This window comes from Protopterus annectens, chromosome 1.part0, assembly GCF_019279795.1.
Source record: "Protopterus annectens isolate FY-2018-M chromosome 1.part0, PAN1.0, whole genome shotgun sequence".
Lineage (NCBI taxonomy): Eukaryota > Metazoa > Chordata > Ceratodontiformes > Protopteridae > Protopterus > Protopterus annectens.
The window spans coordinates 1774969014-1774989761 of record NC_056725.1 but is presented as its reverse complement, the minus strand read 5'-3'; the positions used below and the strand labels follow the sequence as shown (position 1 = coordinate 1774989761).

General features: G+C 42.3%; 1 protein-coding gene across 2 annotated transcripts in view; it reads right to left on the bottom strand.

Moving 5' to 3' along the window:
* RNASET2 (ribonuclease T2) overlaps window positions 1-20748 on the bottom strand; it is a 487107-nt gene that overhangs the window by 174526 nt on the left and 291833 nt on the right. For both annotated transcript variants that reach the window (XM_044069453.1, XM_044069461.1), the window contains one exon: window positions 14796-14853. In XM_044069453.1, the coding sequence (XP_043925388.1) occupies window positions 14796-14853 (58 nt within the window). The remainder of the gene's footprint in view (window positions 1-14795; window positions 14854-20748) is intronic.

The following is a 20748-nucleotide window of genomic DNA, read 5'->3' as shown; positions in this document are numbered from 1 at the left end:
CGTGAGGTAAGCCATCTGGGCCATTGTATTCAAGCTGGCACCCAGGAATATTATGTTTTGTGAGGGCACTAGTTTTGATTTCTTTTCGTTTACTGTGTACCCTAGGCAACTTAGAAGGTGTTTGACAAATGCCAGATGTTTTAAAAGAATGTCCTTGTTTTCTGCTTGAATAAGACAGTCATCCAGGTATGGGTATATCTGAATTCCTCTTTGTCTGCAGTATGCAATTACTGGTGCCAGGCATTTTGTGAAGACCCTGGGCGCAGTAGATAAGCCAAAGGGCAGTGCAGAGAATTGATAATGGGTTGAACCTGCAATGAAGCGGAGGTATCTTCTGCAATTTTGTCTGATAGGGACATGCAGGTATGCCTCCTTGAGATCCAACGTTACTAGCCAAGCCTTCTTGCCCAGCATGGGAAGAAGCTGCTGTAGTGTTAGCATCTTGAATTTTGGTACTTGCAGATAGGTGTTCAGAATTGAAAGATTCAGAATGGGTCTCCATTGCTCCTGTGTGGGTACCTGTAATTTGTTTTTGTGCCTCTGCCCATTGATTTGGTGGCAGGTTTGGCATTCCTTTTATCCTTGGCAAGGTATGAAAGTGGAATCTGTATCCTTGTGAGACAATGTTTAGGACTCATTTGTCTTTTGTGATGATGTGCCAGTTGTATGCAAAAAGTGCTAATATTCCTCCCAAGGGAGCTGCCAAGAGAGATTTGCTTGGTAGTTGGAGGGTTGAGTCATTGTGTTTGTCTTCTGCTAGCTTGGGGCCTGTCTTCACCTCCTTTCTGGGTTGCGGCACCCCATTGGCAAGGTTTGCAAGGGCCTTGTGACTGACCTCTGCCCCGAGGGCGTCTGTATTTGCCCCTCTGTGGTCTGTCAGAAACTGGAAAGGACCAGTTTTTTGTTGGCCAATTTCTGCTGAAACGTGGGGGTTGTACCTGTAAAAAAATCCTTGACCATCTGCATAGACTTTGCCTTATCCTCCATTTTCTTAAAAACCTCTTCTGCTTTGACACCAAATAAGACATCCTGCTGTAAAGGTGCATCCAATAATTTTGCTTTAACATGATCAGGCAGGGTTTGTTCTTTTAACTAAGCATGTCTGTGTATGACAGACCCAGTAACAGCTGCTCTACAGGAAGCTTCCAATGAATAAAATCCACATTGTATAGTATGTTTGCCCACCTGTTCAGCTGCATGCAACAGATCCTGCATTTCCTTGAATTCAGCCTGTTCAGAATGTGTGCTCAGTTTTTGTTTTAATTGAGACATTAGGAATTGCTGATATTTCAGCATGTGAAACTGGCAATTTAATGCTCTCATAGCCAGGGTAGCTGAGGTGTATATCTTCTTTCCCCATCTATCTAGGGCTCTGGAATCCCTTTCAGAGGGTACAGGATTTTTAGCCATAGAAGCTTTAGCTCCTTTGAGATGCTGGGAAATTGTTTCTGGGTCAGCCAGTGGGCTTTTATAAAGGAATTTGTGTGGGTCAGGTACTCTGTAGTATCTGTATGGTTTGGCTGGAGCAGGAGGTAGGGAGTCTGGATTTAGACTAGACTCTAAGTAAACATCATCCACAATATCTAAAACTGGAGGGATAGCAAGTGGTCTGTGCTGGGGTAGTAAAAGAAACTCTCTGAGCCTTTTCTTAGAATCAGAGTAGTCCTGGCCTTCCCAGTGGAAATGTTCCCTCATGGTATGTAAAGTTTCCCCAAAGGAGTAGTCTTCAGGGGGAGATGCTGAGGGAATAGAGTCTTCAGCATCAGAGTCTTCATAAGGGGGAAAGTGTAATCCTGTTCCTCAGAAGAATCTGAGGAAATAGAAACCTGGTCAGAGGAAGCATAATCCTCCTCTTGTCTTGGCCTTTTATCAGGAGGGGGATGGGAACCCCTGATTAGGGTAATCAAATCTTCAGCCAACTTAAGCATCTGTTTCTTAGGCATGGGGCCTTAAAACAGGAGACTGATGTACAGTCTTTATTGGTTTTAATGGAGTCTTTAGCTTAGCATAAGATTTAATGGTGAGTGTAGTCGGTCTGAAGACACCTTCTGATGAAACCGAAGGCGTTTCTACTGCACCGGGGATCACCTTCTGCTCTGGTGTCGGAAGGGCCTAATGAAGATGGTTGCGATGGCCTAGTACACTCCGCTTGAGAATCCGAAGCTGTCTGGGGTTCCATTTCCACGGTCGTCAGGGGCTGCGTAGGCACCTCACTGAAAACCGGAGAACTGGTGACAGGCCCAGCAGAGGCCTCGGAGTTTGGCTTGATTCTAGGCTGCCTGTCCTTATCCTTGCGTTTTTTATGCATGCCGGTCATCGGCTGCTCCGACGGCATGATATAATTAAATTTCCTACCAAAGTAATGTCATGCGAAGTCAAAACGGCGTTTGACAGTTCGTTTGTTAAACCTAGCACAAAACTGACAACCTGTGACATCATGGTCTGGGCCTAGGCAAGGAATACAATAAGAATGGAAGTCCTTATGAGGTATTTGCTTCCCACAAGAAATGCAATTGTTAACTTTTTCTGACATCGGACTGAGACATGAAAAGGTTCCCCAATGGGGTACTTAGCTTTATTGAAGACTTCGGACTGAAATTCAATTCGAAAATCTCAGGTGTCGGCCGACCGGCACTTGCGAACTGCTTCTGCTTCGGGCACCATGCGGCAAGAAAGACTGAAGAAAATGGTATCGGATGCCTCTTATATACCCCTGGCGCACTGACGTCAGGGAGGAAGCGACAGCAACCGACGCCGGACCAAGACTTTGGAACTATGGCCGACTGTAGGACCGCCTGACGGCAGGATAACCCAAGTGTGATGACTGCAGCAGGGTAACACGATGAACATCTTAATAATTAAGTGTTTAAAAACAAAGGGCTATTCAAACCGGGTCACTGTCTGTGAAGATGAACACCTTACAAGGTAACCTTGGGCTGGTCTAAAGAAAGCACAATTGTTTAAAATCTTACCATAACAGTAGATGTCGCTCCCTTCACTGTTGCAGTATTCTTCACTGAAGGGATTTCCTGCCAAGGAGAGCTGAACGTCTGGCCAGTATAACAAAGCATTTAGATCTTATAGGTATTGTACACCACACATGTTCCCTGTGTAAGGTACAGGGCATTAATGTGATGTATGGATGCAAACACTCAGAACTGATTTGCCCCAAGAGGAACAGAATACCCTCAGGGACAAAAGAAAACATATACATCCAGAAAGAAAAGGGATACAAGGGCCCCTCAGCCAGAAGGGCTACAAAAGCACATGGGAGGAGCTAGAAAAGAGAGGGAAGGAGGGACATCTACTGTTATGGTAAGATTTTACACAATTGTATTATATCTTTCCATATCACTACTGCAGTGCTCATTACAACAGGGAGAGTACAAGAGCTAAGGAGAAAGTTAGGAGGAGGAAGGCACAGGAAAGCCCTCTGCAAATCCATGCAGAATAGCCCTGTCAAAACAGGCCCTGGAAATAACATCCAATGTACAATGTTTAGTGAAATGTATGAAAAGGAGGACCAAGTAGCAGCCTCAAGGATAGAATTGGTGTCCAAACCCTTGAAAAAAGGCACCCCAGATGAGGGAACCACCCAAAAAGAATGTGCCTTTACAGATGAAGAAAGACATTTACCATGTAAAAAAAAAGGAACATAAAGAAACTGTCTTAAAAATCCAGGATGAGATGATTTGCTTGGAAACAGACAAACACGAAGTCCTAAGATGAAAAGAAACAAAGTTGCTCAGACTTGCAAACTACCTTTGTTTTATCCAAATAATACCGGAGCTGTCTATGCAGATCCAAGGTGTGAAGAACCTCCTGTGGAGAAGGAAAACAGAAAGGAAGGTGAATAGACTGATTAAGGGACAACTCATTAACCTCCTTGGGCATAAAAGGAGGATTAGTTCAAAGAGATTACTGTCTGCAAAACTAAAAAAGGAGGAATAGCAACAATAGCCTGAAGTTAAGGCATTCTCTTGGCTAAAAAGTAGTCTAGTTGCCCAGCCTGGGTTACCTGGGATAGGTCTGTTGAGTGAAAGCTGGACATAAAACCAACCAACCTGCCAAACATGAACTGAGAATTGCTACGCTTAATGTAGGTTCACTGACAGGACGCAGCTTAGAAGTGGATGACATGATGATACGGAGGAGGCTGGACATCCTATGTATCCAAGAGACGAGATGGAAGGGCAGTGCAACAAAGCCACTTGGCTTGGGATCCAGACTCTACTACTCAGGTGGTGAACAGGCTAGAAATGGTGTAGGAATTGTGGTGAGACAGAGGCTTCAGAAGTCAGTGAGGGATATCATCACAATTAATGACAGACTTCATGACAATCAGACTCCAGTGTAATGATAGGACAGTATTCATAATCTCAGCCTATGCCCCACAGCAGGGTTGTGATAGTGAGGAAGAGTGCATTCAGACAGCAGTTGCAGGACCTACTAGATAAAGCAGGACAACATGAATTGGTGTTGATAATGGGTGACTTAAATGCACATATCGGGACAGACAGAACAGGATATGAGGACTGCCTGGGTCCACATGGGTGGAGCAATAGGAATAAAGAAGGAGAAGCCATTCTAGACTTCTGCATGGCAAATGGCTTGATAGTAGCCAACACATGGTTCAGAAAGAGAGACAGTCACAAGATCACATACAAGAGTAGCCAACATGCAACTCAGGTAGACTTCCTCCTAGTAAGGAAAAGGCACTGGGGTAGAATCCATGACTGCAAAGTCATCCCCAGTGAAACAGTCAGTTCACAGCATAAACCAGTAGTTGCCACAATCAGCTGCAAGCAGTGGTCAGAGAAGGCTCTAAGGTCAACAGAGACCAGGCTAAAGACCTGGAAGTTGACTGAAGAGAGAGTACAGCAGTTCAAGGAATTACTCAGGGCTCTAGCACCCCAAGAAGAGGAGGAAATAGGTGGAGTTGAAGAAGAGCGGCAGCGCCTAAAAACATCATGTGTTAGGACTACAGAAAAGATATCTGGCCGAGCCAGGTATGGAAATAAGGTACATAAGGAAAGCTGGTGGTGGAATGCAGAAGTCCAGGAAGTCATCAAAAGAAAGGAGGAGTGCAGGAAGAAGTGGGAGATTGAAAAGACTGACCAAGCTTGGAAGGACTACTGGTTGGCTAACAAAGAAACTAAGAAAGAAGTTGCAATAGCAAAGAATAGGACATCAGAGGTACTCTACCAGCTTCTGGAAAGTGACTCAGTAAGGGGCACAAAGAAACTATACCAGGTTGCAAGGCAAAGACAGAAAGATAAAGAAGATAGTCAGACATCCTTCATAAGGGATTCCAGCAACAACCTGCTTACCAGCCGACAGGACATCAAAGGCAGATGGAAGTAGTATTTCCAGCAGCTTCTGAATGAAGAAAACCCCACAGAAGTGGTACTGCCCCAGAAACAGCCTACAATGAGAGTAGAAGAGGAGCCCAGCTTAGAAGTAAGAGCAGCACTAAGGACAATGAAATCAGGGAAAGCAGCAGGCTCAGATGAGGTCACAGCAGATATGATAAAGATGCTGGGTGAGCTAGGGGAGAAATGGCTTCTGAGGGTACTAATTGCAGTGTGGAGAGAAAGGCGTATCCCAGATGACTGGAGAATAAGCATACTCATGCCAGTGTACAAGAACAAAGGGGACATCCACAACTGTGGACAGTACAGAGGCATCAAACTCCTACCACATTGCATGAAAGTTCTGGAGAGGGTGATTGATAAACGGATACGCAGAACAGTAAAATGTAAGATGGGAGATAACAGTTCGGATTCAGATCAGGATGCAGCACAACTGACTTGATGTTTGCATTGAGACAGATACTTGAGAAGAAACTAGAGAAGAGGAGAGAGACAAACTGGGCTTTTCTAGACTTGGAGAAAGCATATGACAAGGTCCCAAGAAAGCTGATCTGGGCAGTACTGCGGTGGTTTGAAGTCCCAGAAACATTGGTAGAATTAGTACAGGCTATGTACAAGGACCCAGTGACTCAAGTACGAACAGTGTTTGCCCTCACTGAGGGGTTCCCAGTGGGAGTGGGTGTACACCAGGGTTCAGCTCTGAGCCCACTGCTGTTCATACTGGTAATGGACTACATCAGCAAACAGGTTGGAGGGGTCAGAGCAACAAAGCTGCTGTATACAGACGATGTGGCAGTACAGGCAGACTCTGATCTAGAACTTCAGCAAAGGATAGGAGAATGGAATGCAAATCTGAAGGCACATGGGATGAAACTAAGCACAGATAAGACAGTGGTAATCGCAGCAGATTGGGGAAATCAGAAGAAGCTGAAAATAGAGATAGATGGGAAGATAGTGGAACAGGTAAACAGCTTCAAGTATCTGGGAGGGGTGGTTGAGGAGAAGGGTAGTCTGAATGAAGAGGTCAAAGCTAGAATCAGAGGGGCTGCAGCCAACTGGCTTAGAGTATCAGGTGTAGTCTATGACAGAAGAATGCCAAAGAAGCTGAAAAGTAAGGTGTACAAGACAGTGGTGCGACCAGTACTACTGTATGGTACAGAAACCTGGGCAGCAAAAGCAGAACAGTTGAAGAAGCTAGAGGTGATGGAAATGAAGTGCCTGAGAAAGGTGGTAGGATGCACACTGCGGGACAGGCGAAGAAATGAGGACATAAGAGCAGAAGCCAAAGTAGCTCCAACTGCAGAAAAGATCAAAGAGAAAAGATTACGATGGTATGGGCACATGTGTAGAAAAGGAGAAGACAATCTGGTGAGGGAGATTTGGGACAGACAGGAAGAAGGTAAGAGGAAGCGAGGGCGTCCAGCAAAGAGGTGGATGGATTGTGTGAAAGAAGATCTGCGACAGTCAGGCATGAGTGTTGAAGAAGGCAGGAGAGTGGCACTGAATCGAGAGAGTTGGCGACAGTTAATACGATACCCCGACCCCATGTAAATGGGAAAAAGGGGATGATGATGATGATGATGATGTTGAAAAAGTAGGAGCCAACAGAAGAACAGTCTTCCAAGTACAATGTTGCAAAGAAGCAGAACTAGCAGTTTCAAAAGGTGCCCGAGTCAAATTTTTCAATTACAAAATTGAGGTCTTAAGAAGGTGGAATAGGCTTTTTGGGAGGCATGAAATGAAGAAAGCCTTTAAGAAATCACCTGACTTTAAACTGAGAGACCAAAGGAGGATTCAAGGGCAGACAAGCAGAGATTGTAGACAGGTGAGCTTTAACTGGAGAATATGCCAACCCAGCATGGAGCAGATCACACAAATAAGAAAGAACCAGAGAAACCCACCACAGAGACAGGATACCGATGGCAAGAGATACCAGACAGAAAATATTTTCCATTTGAACATATATTATTTTCTGGTAGTGGGTTTCCTGTAGAACCCAGAGCATGTCTTTAGCAAAAAGATACCTAAAAGGAATCAAAACCCAATCACCCCCAGTGTCATCTGAAGAGCGGACAGGTGATGATGGATAAGAGATCCTTTGTCTTGTGTGAAAGGATCCACCTGCTGATGTAACTTGTAGTGATTTCCCTGGCCAAGTGATAAAGAAGGGTGAACAAATGCTATTTGGGCCAAAAGGGAGATAGCAGCAAAATTTTGGGAAAGTTCTGCCTGATCTTCTCCCTTTACATAAACGATCTTAACACTGTAATCCCTCAAGCTACAATCCAGCTAACAACTCCTCTCCTCCATTATTTGTTCAGCCCTCTCTCTCTCCTCTACTCTCTCACTAACTCCAAACTACCTTTCTTACTGTAGAAACCTGCTCTACTAGGGTGCCTCCTCCTCCTCTCTAAAAAAAAAACTGCTCCTTTTCCTCCTACACTCTCCAGCCTCCCCATTCCCCAAACATTCAACATCACTGTCATCTCTCCCACTCTGACAACAAAACTACTAGACAAAACAAACTACTACAGTAAACCATTGATTTTGATCAACATACTTACATCAAAATCAAAAACACATAACAAAAATCATTAATCATTATACCGTGATAAGCCATTTCTCACACCTACTACCAGCCTACTACCAGCACACACCCCATCTACTCTCTCTCTTCTTTCTATCTTCACTAACCTTACTATCTTCACTAACCTTAAGCTAGCTAACCTAAATAAACTAGCAGTTGTGTACATGCCGCTGCCCCCTTTGCCACCTTACAGAACACATCACTGTCCTCTCTAAAAAACCTAGCTAAAACCTAACTGCTGGCTAGAGCTACAAAACTATTCACTTATCTCACAACAACCAACCTGATAACACCCTATACTCTCTAAACTTTTAATCCCTTATAGTTATCTTAATCCCCTTTCCCTTTCTTCTAAACTCCTGACCAAATCTCTAAAATCAAACTCAAATCTGTATCTGTAAATAACTTCACTAATACTGGTGAGACACTAATACTGTAGGTAGATATAGGATCAATCACCTCACAACACTCTTCAAACAAAAAAACCTCCTTACCACTGCACTCAAAAAAAAATGGCTTTGCTTCTGTAAAAACTTGGACCTTTTTTTGTTTCCCCTACTCTACCTACCTTTACTTCCCCTACTCTTAGCTACTACACTTCTTTTTTGCCCTGTTGCTCTCTTCTTCTGTTTCTTATGCTACTCCCTCCTCCTCCTCCTCTTCCCCCTCATTTCCATCTTCTTTCTTCCCCTTCCTCTTCCTTTTTCTCTCTTTCTCTCTCTCTTCTCCTTCTACTTCTCTCCTCTCTAATCTTCTTTTTGTTCTACTCTAATTCTCATCTAACTGACTAATAACTAATCTCTATTTTGTTTTTTATTTTTGCTACTACTATTTTTTTTAAGCCTAGTTGTGTTGTGTGCCTTATTGTTTTATGTGTTACTAAATGTATATTTATATTGTTATTAAACTTTGTATTTTATTAATTTGTATAAATTTTTTATTAATATTATGTGTAGTTTCCTTTTATGTATGGAAAACTATAAACAGCTACTATATATCCAGCTATAAAAAATAAAAAAAAAAAAAAAAAAATAAAAAAAATCTTTTGTAGAACTTGTAGCAACTGGGGTGGGGGTGGGGGGTTCATACAGAAACATTCCCTTCCAAGGAAAAGACAAGGTGCCCACCTTCCAAGTCGGAGGACTTGGTACTCTTGAATAGAATAGAAGTTGTCTGTTCAGAAGGGAGGCGAAAAGATCTACCTGAGGAATACACCACTAGTGGACTATGTCCAGAAATATGTCTCTGTGAAGCATCCATTTGTGAGTCTGTGTTCAGACCTGCTCAGTAATCTACTACTAGATTGTGCTCTGAAAGAAAGTAAACCACCTTAAGAGTCACTTAATACCAAACAGCTAGATCCCATGCCTGAAGAGATCATCTGCAAAGGAGATAGGACCCCCCCCCCCCCGCTTGTTAACATACCTCATCACAATGATATTGTCTGTGAAGACTTTGACGGGGCTGGGGTGGAAAAGAGAATGAAAAGTTTGCACAGCCAAGTAGAGCTCTCCGCTCTTATACACTGATATGATCTGCCTCTGATGAGGATGCCAGAGGCCCTGGACCTTTAGTGGGCCACAAGAAGCCTCTCACCCCAAGTCCGAGGCATCCATGAACAGATCAAAAGAAGGAACTGAGCCTAAAAGGGAAGCCCCTGAATGAGACAGCTGCTGAATCCACCACTGAAACTCAAATTTGAGACAAGGAAGTAAGGGAACAGGGAATTCCAGAGGGTGGCAATGTTGAAGCCATAGTGATTGGAGGTACCACTAACTTCCTTATATGGAGCCTGGCGAAAGAAAGCATGGAAATAGTGAAGGCCACAAACCTCAGAACCCTGAGAAATTCCCTGGCTGTGAGAGAGGACAGAGGAAGGACAGACTGGAAAAAGAATGTAGAGAGACAAAACCTTGGGACCACGAAGAGATGCCAGCATGGCAACAGTTTGAAGCCTGCACCCGAGAAACATATGATCCAGGGACTGAACTGATTTGTTGAGATTTATGGTGAACCCCAGACTCTGTAAAGGACAAGTGGTAAAGTGGAGATCTTGCAACAGACTGCTGGAAGAAGGAGCCTGAATGAGCAGGTCATCTAGATAGGGGAAAATTTGTAACCCTTGAAGCCTGCAAAAAACAATGACAGGAGTGAGGCATTTGGTGAAAACCCCTGGGGCACTAGAAAGGCCAATGGGCAAAGCATAGAACTGAAAATGAGAAGAAATGGAGAAATGTAAAAATGTCCTGAACAGAGGGTGAATGGTTAAGTGAAGGTATGCATCCTTGAAGTCTAGAGAAACCAAGAAGGCCTGGGGAAGGAGGAGGAAGAAAGGTCTGCAGAGACAGCATCAAGAAAGATGGGACCCTGAGAATCACGTGATGAGCACAGAAAGATGCAGAACTGAGTAACATGTACCCTCCTTCTAGAAATCAAAAATATTCTGGAGTAAAACCTCTTTCCCACTTGGGTGGGTGGAGTGGGCTGAATGGTGCCCTGATCCAAAAGGGACTGCTAAACCACTGGGAAACGAGGTTGTGGAATGTCTGAAGGGAGGGGTTCCAAACCATGAAATACCCCTGATGAATGACAAACAGCACCCAAGAATCTGAGGTGATCTAATACTAATTTGGGAGGGACAAAGACGGAGAGAAAGGGGGACCTGGCCAAGTGGAAGGAGGCGGCCAAACGCCAAATGGAGACAGGCATGTCCTGAAATGGGAAATGGAGGTTTATTGAGATGAAGAATTCAGAGTGGATTTTGCAGAAGGAATATACCTAGACCCTTTCTTGCTTTTTGGAGGGCAGCTCTACTGCCTACAGACAAAGGTGGACTTAGAAGGGTAATTCCTCTGGAATTTGGGGTTAGGGGAAACAAAAATATGTTTCAGTTCCTGCAAGGCCTTATCTTATCCTGAAGGTACTTAAAAAGGTCAGCAGCCGCCTAAAAAAGATTTTTGTTATCCAGAGGGACATCTAAAAGAAATAATTTATTTATTTGGAATTATTCCTTTTTGTGTGTGTTTTTGGGCATCTAAAAGCTTAGCTTTAAAATCATCAGGTAAAGCCTGAAGACATAGCCAACAATAATGCCTCATCACTGAACCAAAAGCAGCAGCCCTGAAAGATGCATCAGTGGCATCATCGCTGAATTTTATGGAGTGATGGGTGACTGGGAAAGTGGACCCAAGCAGGGAAAGTGCTGAAGCCTTCCCTTCAGAATCAGGAAGATCAAGTACCACCTTAGCTACCCGAGAAAGAAGAGCCAAAACATACCTGGTCATACAGGTTTGGGAATTAACAGACCTAAAAGACAAGGTAGCAGCAGTATATACTTTTTTTTACCAAACCTTTCCATAGCTTGAATGTCCTTATCTGAAGGAAGGAGCTTAGTAGATGGCAAAAGCTTAGAAGGTTTATCAGTGAAAAATGAAACCACTGAAGTATCAGCAGAAGGGTACTTATACAAAACGTTGCAATCCTCAGACACCTTGTAGAACCCATCAGGTTTCTTAGGAGCTAGATGCTGGGAATCAGAAGCTACAGAGGCAGCAGAAAAGGTGTCCAAAAGGGTTGCCAAAACAGGAGAAACAGCAGAAGACTGAGAATATTCCATTTGTAAAATCTCATAATACCGCTTTTGAATGTCAGAGACCTGGCAGCAGTCCCACTTAAAGTACTCCATCACACGAGCAATAGAATCTCCAAAGGATAATGCTTCCAAGTGGGAGTCTAGCCTCAAAGAATCCTCTTCCTCTGAACCATAGTCTAGAGGTAAAGGAATCTGAGAGGAGTAAGCAAGGGATTTCTCCCCAGAATACAAGTACTCATCTGAAGAATCCAGCTCTCTAAGCCTCTTTAACAGGCATGGAAGACCAGGGAGGAGCAGGGACTAACATCCCTTGAAAAAACTTCAAGGCTATCAAAGCATTAAATAGACCTTAAATAAAATCCTGCCATTTATTCTGTGGATCTTTATCAACAGGGGCAATATGTTTAGTTTTCTGCTTTTGAGTGGGACATCCGCCCTAAGGATTCTTGGTGGAGCAGACCCTTGGCAGGATTCGATAAACATAGTACAAATCTCTTTTCCTCACTAAAATTTAAGGAACCCCCAAGTTTATCAGAAATAATCAGCAGAGGTTCCCCTTCAACATCCAGAAAAGACAATGAAAAAGACTCCGAGGATATGTGAGAATCTAGATCCATTTCAGCCTCCGACAGGGTCACTGCACAGGAATCCGAGCAAGCACCGGACAGTCTTCATGGCTTTGACTAGCTTGTAGGGAGACATCCAGAGGAGGCTGGACAGCAATCAGATCAGGCCTAGCCTTTTTGGCCTTCTTGGCAGATGGCTGATGCTCAGAATTGGAGGAATCCACCATAACACCCTGAGCTAAGAATTTAAGTCACTGGTTCGCAAGGTATAGAGATAAGGATGATAAGTGACTACACACGGTCTTAGGGACAAAAGCTTGACAGATACAGCACTGTGTAAGGTCATGGGAAGCACCTAAGCAAAAAAGACATTCATGATGGCTTTAAGAGGAATCAGCCTCCTACACTGACATTTTTCCTTCCTGAATGACATGAAGACAAGTACAGGACAAAATTGAAAAAGATAGAGAAGAAACCCCAATGGGGCACGTACCTGAAAACGGCTTGGTAACTAGCACAGCAGAAGGAGGTTAAGACTGATGTTTAATAATGGCATGTGGAATGGTGGCAAAGAAGTTCCGAGTGTTTGCGTTATGTACATCACTGTTATGCCAGGCGCATTCCACGGGGAGCATAAGTCTGACATATGGCGCCTTTAATATTTAAAGGCACTGGTATGCTGACCGGAAGTTGGGTTATCCTTGGCAGGAGATTCCTTTTGTAAGGAATATTGCAACATTGATATGCAAGTACATCTTCAATTCTTCACCACAGATGTACTCTACCATGTCAAATGAGAAGAAATAAACACCAAAAGGAGTACTCTCCTCCATGTTATGCCAACCAGCAAGTAGCTGCAGACACACTAGTGAAATTCGACATTAGAAACGGTTTAGAAATCAGACAACGTGCTACTTAATGGCTAAACAGTGTAGTCATATAAAATGAATACAAAGTCACTATAAAGATTTTATATCACCACTCTGTCTAGAATGACAGGAAGTCAGGAAATGTAACTGAAGACTGCAAGATAAAAATCATGTGATCAGTCACAAATAAAAAGATCTGTCCTTGAAGAAAAAGGATATATTTGACACACAAGGCAATTCTGCAGTCTCCCTTTGGACAAGCAATACTATAAAAGGAACAGCTTCTTACCAAATGATACTCAATGCCAAGGAATCTCAAACTGTTAAAATTCCATTTTGAATAATTTTTAACTAAAAGATGTGGTCTTCGATGCCCCTGCTTGCAGTGCTGGTGTGACAGAAGGCACACAGGGGCATATATTCAGTAACATAAGATGAAAGGTCTGCCTCCTAAAGCATAACACCCAACATACATGCAGTGGTATTTTCTCATGCTCTGCTCACTACACAAGATTCATGTTAACTCAATGAACCAAAAGCAAAGAAAACACTACCTTTATTAAACCAGGAAAAGATTATAAATAAAGCTAAGAACAGCATTATTCTACAACAAAGAAATTCTAATATAGAAAACAAATAAGGAACCAATACCCAAAAAACATGAAGTTTGGCTGCTATATCACCATTCCTTTAAGAGAGAAATTTCTAGGTCAGGATGTCAAAGTTTTAACCCACTCATGCATATACTGCCTTTTTTATACACTTCCAGTAAACACGTGTAGCTCTTTATGGCATCCAGATCTTTTTTTGGATCTGGCTTCTTTAAGTGACTTACCAGATAAAAATAGGCAATATTAGAAAGGGCAAGGATTTATTAACAGAATGGCACTAAGTTTGTTAATCTAGGATGCCCTACAGTGAAGAAACTAATCACAGTTTGCCACTTATTATTCGTATTTTCATATTTATGAACATATTTGCTTAACTGAGAAACCTACAAGCTGTTGAGGGGTCTGTTGTGATATGCCATGGTGAGACACAGGAGAATTCATTGTCAGTGCCCATTTATACCACACCGTACTTGAAATATTGCTAGTCGCTTGTTAGTAATTATGAAAATAAACGTTTCCATACATACTTAATACTTCAAAAACCACATGACTTACAAACCATTACATGGCATCAGGTGAAACCTTTAGATTTTGTTGAAGAAAACTGTCTGATATTTGCCCTTTAATATCTAGAGAGATATTCAGTGTTATTTATATTGTTAATTATGCAATTAAACATACGTTTTCATATTTCTGTAATTATCTACATAAACATGCATTCAGACAATTTCTTGCTGTCATGTGAAAGCCTATGTCTGGTTAAAGTGTTCTAACTATATATGTCTGTGTCAGACATTTTCCAAGTTACGACAAATTGTGAAAGTTTAGCAAAACATACTGCTGTGTTTGTGTGAATTAATAATAGTACTTATGGACAGACTATAAATGCATAGAATGCTATCATCGCAAAGAACACTTGTTACTGATAAGATTTATATTTGTACAGTTTTAATGGCATTTATGGCTCAGAAAAAACTCACATTTATTTATCTTATGCATTTGAAGATGATTTTTCAGAAAATGCTCTCAAATGCAAGGATGTGTGCAAGCTGCTAGAAGTGTGGTATTCCACACTACACAGGTGTTAATGTCTTGAGTAAAAAAAACTGTTACAAAGTTACTGGATCTACTTTATATACAAAATTGTGGATCATAGTTCAAAGATGTATTGAAGCACGAATACTTGAAAAAAATGTACCTGTATCTCAGTCACATTAAACGGCCAGGAATTATTGCACGAGTCTCCATTATTGGGCCTGAAAAGTAACATTTTTAAATACAGTTACCAGCATTCATACTTACTAGCTGCCACATTTATTTCAACCACTTTACAAATCTTTTACCAAAGATGCATATTTACTTCGTAACTGCAGAACCAGAAGAACAGCAGTGATGCTGTTTACAACAACAACAAGCAATAAGGCAAACGTGTGTGTGTGTTTGTGTGTGTGTGGGTGTGTGTGTGTGTGTGTGCGCACATTATTGTGCAATGGGAGACTGTCTTAGTAATTACGCCAAAAGAATGACTTCTTGCTTCTTCTGCAGTGTAAAATACAGAAATACGTACCTGGAAGAAGTGCCAAACAACCAGCTTTACGCACGGTAAGAAGAATCGCTCCAAACAACACATACAGTATGAGCATTTCATGAATTACATACTATGCTGCATGTTTGGAAAACACAAGGCAACAATATGAACCCTAAAGACAATCTGAAGACAGTGGCACTGATTTTACATCCTGCACACAAAATGCAATTATGAATGTCAAAGAAAGAACATTTCTTAAAAACAAACACAAGTTGAATTCAAACCTAAGCAAAAGCTTTTACTAAAAGCAAACTGACATGCCAATACTCAATGGCTGTAAGCAGTACAGTCTTGAGAATACAAAACACTAAGGAAAATTATTTCCATCAACTTACTTAAAAATAAAATATATTTACAAAAAATGTACAACAACAAATAATGCAAATGTGAGAGCTGTATGCTAAATTTTATTCATGTTGCTATACGCAAGTTATACCATGCAGGCTTTGCCCTCGGTGGAAACTCATCATGGTATGGGTAAAATAAGCCAACAGCTACAGTGAATTACTGCTTATATCGTATCTGTTAAGAGACAACTCAAAGCTTGATGTAAAGCAGACATTTAAGATCTTTATCGTCAAGAGTGATGTTACTACACAACTAGCATACAGCCATGCAGTGCCTGACTGTTACACAGTCTGCTTTTTATAGTTACAATAAGTTTTCCTGTGGCTGATTTAGACTTGGTGTTGCTACTGTACAATACTGTCTGCCTCCATACAGATTGGGATTTTGGATGCATAGACTCTTAAGGAGAACAACAAAAATCATACAGAGTATTATATGCATAAAATAGCAGGGAGTATTCTAAGAACCAAACCAGCATGAGAATGGAGAAAAGAGAGTCTGCCATTAGGGATGATGGTGGTCAGGGATACAGATAATAGGCAAGGGGGGCTGGAATTTAATGGAGAAAACTGGCAAGGGAACCAAGGTAATGGGAGCAAATAAATAGAAAGGGAAAGGTAATAGAATGGGAAGACACCATAAATTTATTTGGACTGCAAGTTAGAGATTGCCTTCCCTATCAAGGACTGATACAGTATAGGCAACGAGAAAGAAATAGGGGGTCCTAAATGAAAGACCAGCACTGGTAGAGTTTTTTTTAGTAGAATCTAGAACAGAAGCTGCCATTAAAAAAGGAATAATTAGTAGATCATACAATATACTGCATGACAATTATATGACTGTGAATCCAAAAGGAGAACGTAGTCCATAGTACAAAACTGTGAATCTAAAAGAAGAACATCCTCCATAGTTTTTTATTGACAATTATAAGAATCAGAGGAGCTTAGAAAAGATTGCAAAGAGAATGGATAAGCAATTCACAGAGATAACGGGTGATATATGTATATCTACCAATTATGCAACAAAGTCTAGAAGATTTAGGATCAATCATTAGCGGACCGGAGTTCCGCTGTGGCGACCCCTAACCGGGAAAAGCCAAAAGACACAACAACAACCTGAAAGTGTTTTTACATAGGTATTTTTATAACCCAAGTCGACTCCAAATAATTTTTCCTCAGGTGGACAGCAAATGTTGGAGGTGTGACAGGTAAGAAAGGGGTGGCTGAGAATATTTTTTGGGAGTGTAATGAGCTGGAAAGACTTTAGGGATTCCCTGCAAACAGCTCTGTCGGAGATGCTGTGTGAGCAGATTGGTTTGACTGATGAGACTATTTTTTTGAGCTATGATACAGAATCGGAATTGCCCAGACATAGTAAAGCCTTGCAGAGTCTACTTATGGTGGCTATGAAAAAAGAAATTACTAGGAAATGGAAATCAAAGTCTAGACCAACTTTACTAGAAGTAGCAAAGATAGTAACAGAGATAAAACAACTGTAATTGGGATCTTTAAGTAAAGGGATGGAGCAAACTACATAGAAAAAAATAGGAATTTTGAGAACAATGTATGCAGAGAAGGAATGAGGTTTAAGATGCAGGATTTGAATGAGCCATATAAGGCTTAACTGACAATGACTGGATAGATTTGCCTGTGTCATAAGTGATAATTTAATAAAGATGTTTACTGAAAAAACTGCCTCCATATTTCAGAAGCTGTATCAGAACTGTCATATTTATACATTAAATGTTTAACCACAATTCAATACTTAGCATAGCCAAGCAAAACAAAATTAATCTGATAATAATGCAGTATAAAATCCCAGTTCTGTACTTTGGTATTAATGTAATCACTACAATTCTGTTGTGTTTAAGATACCAGTGTACTCAAATCTGTCTTGATGACACCACATACACAAACAGTACAGTTGTGTACACCTACCATAAATGTAGATGTTCGAGTGTCTTCACTGTTGCAGTCATGACTGTAGGGTTCTCCCCTGCCGGCAGGCAGTCCTCGGTCGGCCAGAATCCCAAAGTCTGGGTCTGGCGTCGGCTGCTCAACCATGCTCCCTGACATCAGAGCGCCAGGAGTACAAAGCTGACAGCCGACGCCATGTTCTCCAGTTTTTCTTGCCCCAGATGTCAGGAGTCCCAAAATGAGTAAGGTCCCATATCCTTTGCAAATACACCTCAGAAGAAAGTACAGTTTTGTACCTACCATAAATGTAGATGTTCGAGTGCTAATACAGCTGCAGTCATAACAGATGGGTTCTTCTGCCGTCAGGCGGGTCCTCGGTCGGCCGAATTCCAAAGTCTAGGTCCGGTGTCGGTTGTCATCGCTTCTTCCCTGACGTCAGTGCGACAGGGGTATAAAGGAACCAGCCGACGCCATTTTCTTCAGTTTTTCTTGCCCCAGATGTCAGGTGCCCCCAGAAGGAAGGCAATACATAAATTTGTGTAATAAAGCAGTGCAATATAATCAAAATACAGTAGTTGCAAGCAAATACACCATAAATGAATACCCCAATCAGGTTGTATGAGGATGTGTTAGCCTATAGGCCTGTCCCAAGAGGGGAAGGAGGGAGGGAAACCTGGACTGCAGCTGTATTAGCACTCGAACATCTACATTTATGGTAGGTACAAAACTGTACTATGTTCATCGTGCATACAGCTGCAGTCATAACAGATGGGTAGAATCCCAAAGCTAAGAAAGGGGTGGTAGGCACTAAGTGGAATTAGGAGGAGCCAGGATGCCCTGCAAGACTGCAGTGGCAAAGCCTGCTCTAGTTTTGGAGTATAATGGTAGGTGGTAGTGCTTGGAGAAGGTATGCACAGAACTCCAAGTGGCTGCTTCCAAAATATCTTTGGTAGGATCTCCTCTGAGGAAAGCTGCAGAGGTAGCTGTGGCCCTTGTGGAGTGAGATCTGATGCCTGTAGGTACAGTTTTGCCATGAAAAGAATAGCAAAAGCATATGCAGTGGGCTATCCATTTTGAGATTGTCTGTTTCGAAATTGGCTTTCCTTGAGCTCCTACAGCATAGGACACAAAAAGCTGTTCTGATTTTCTGAAAGGCTTTGTTCTGTCCAGGTAATAACGTAGTTGTCTGTGGATGTCCAAGGAATGTAGTAATCTCTCCCCTTTGTTTTGAGGATTAGGATAAAAGGTAGGTAAGTGTATGGCCTGATTCAAAGCTACCCTGGATACCACTTTAGGCATAAAGGACGGGTTGGTTCGTAAGGAAACTCTGTCCTGATGGAAGATGATAAAAGGCTGCACAGCCATGAGAGCTTGTAGTTCTGAAACTCTATGAGCTGAGGTAATAGCCAGAAGGAAAGCTGTTTTCCAGGACAAATATTGCAAATCTGATGAGGCAGCTGGCTCAAAGGGAGGCAATGTCAGTTTTTCCAGAATGAAATTGAGATCCCAAGCAGGTATTGGTTGTTTTCTTGGGGGTCTTAGATTCTTAGCCCCTCTGAGGAACTGTCTTAAGAGGGGGTGAGAGAATAAGGGTGGATCAGTGTTGTATTCTGCAGAAATGGCTGAGGCATGGATTTTGATGGAGGAGAATGAAAGTCCACTGCTTAGCAGCTCAGCTAGATACTGTAATATTTGAGGTAAATTCAGTTTTCCAGGATCCTGGCCCTTTTTCTCATTCCAGACACAAAACCGTTTCCATTTTGCGGAGTAAGCTTTTCTAGTTGACGGCCTTCTGGCCTCCAAAATGACATCCTGCACCTCCTTGGAGAGTAGGGTCTGTTGTGATGCTAAGGAATCTTCCATGCGGCTAGATTGAGTGTTTCTAGCTGGCTGTGAAGAGTTTTGAAGCTGTGCTGAGTCAGAAGAAGAGGCATTAGAGGCAGGGTCCATGGTGGTGAATGCGTCAGGCTCCTCAAGAGTGGGTACCAGTGTTGTCTTGGCCAGTCCGGAGCAATGAGAATCATCTTTGGTCTGTCTGCTCTGGTTTTCAATAGAACTTTGGGCAGCAGAGGAAGAGGTGGGAAGGCATAAACTGTCATTGATGTCCAACTGAAAGAAAGAGCGTCCACTCTCCAGGCCTTTGGATGGAAAATCCTTGAGCAGAATTTTGTCAATTGGTGATTTTTGTGGGAGGCAAAGAGATCTATGTCTGGCCTTCCCATGCTTGGATTATTTCTGTAAAACTTTTGGATGCAACTTCCATTCATGTGGATCTGTCATATTTCTGCTTAGGTTGTCTGCCAGTGTGTTTTCCTTGCCTGGCAAGTACTGTGCTTGTAGTTCGATTTGTAAGTCCATGGCCATGTTCCAAAGTGACATGGCCAGTCTGCATAGGAGGTATGAATGTGTTCCTCCCTGTTTATGTACCACATAACTGTGGTGTTGTCCGTTCTTATCAATAGTTGACCTGGTTGCAGAAGGTCCTTGAAAGCTATAATAGCATTTATTACTGCTAGCATTTCCTTTTGATTGATGTGAAGGTGCTTTTCTTTTTGGGACCATTTGCCCTGAATGCACCGATCTGTCATGTCGCCCCAGGCGTAGTCCGAGGCGTCTGTTGTGATGACTTGATTTGCTTGAGGCTTGCTGAATGGAAGACCTGTGTTTGTTTGGCATGCTTGAGCCCACCACAGAAATTCCTTTTGCAGACATGGAATTAGTGGTATTATTGTTTCCAAACTGTGGCTGTGTTGAGACCATATGTTTTTCAGGTACCATTGAAGATTCCTCATATGCAGCTTTGCACATGGGATAAGTAAGATGTAAGATGCAAGATGCCATGAATCTCAGAGCCTGCAGGATTTTCCTTGCAGTCAGCCTGGTACAATTTGCTAGTCCTTGAAGTATTGAGTTAGTTGCCCCTGCTTCTCTGGCGTGAGGTAGGCCATCTGGGTATTTGTGTCCAAGTTGGCACCCAGGCAAATGATCTTCCGAGCGGGTATTAGCCTTGATTTCTTTTTGTTGACTGTGTATCCCAGAGAGCTCAACAACATTATTACATAAGCCAGATGTTTCAGAAGAATGTGCTTGCTGTCCGCTTGGATCAGGCAGTCGTCCAAATAAGGGTATAATTGTATCCCTTGAAGTCTGCAGTAGGCAATTACTGATGCCAGGCATTTCGTGAATACTCTGGGCGCAGTAGATAAGCCAAAGGGCAATGCAGAGAATTGATAATGGGTTGAACCTGCAAGAAATCTGAGGTATCTTCTGCAATTTTGTCTGATTGGGACATGCAGGTA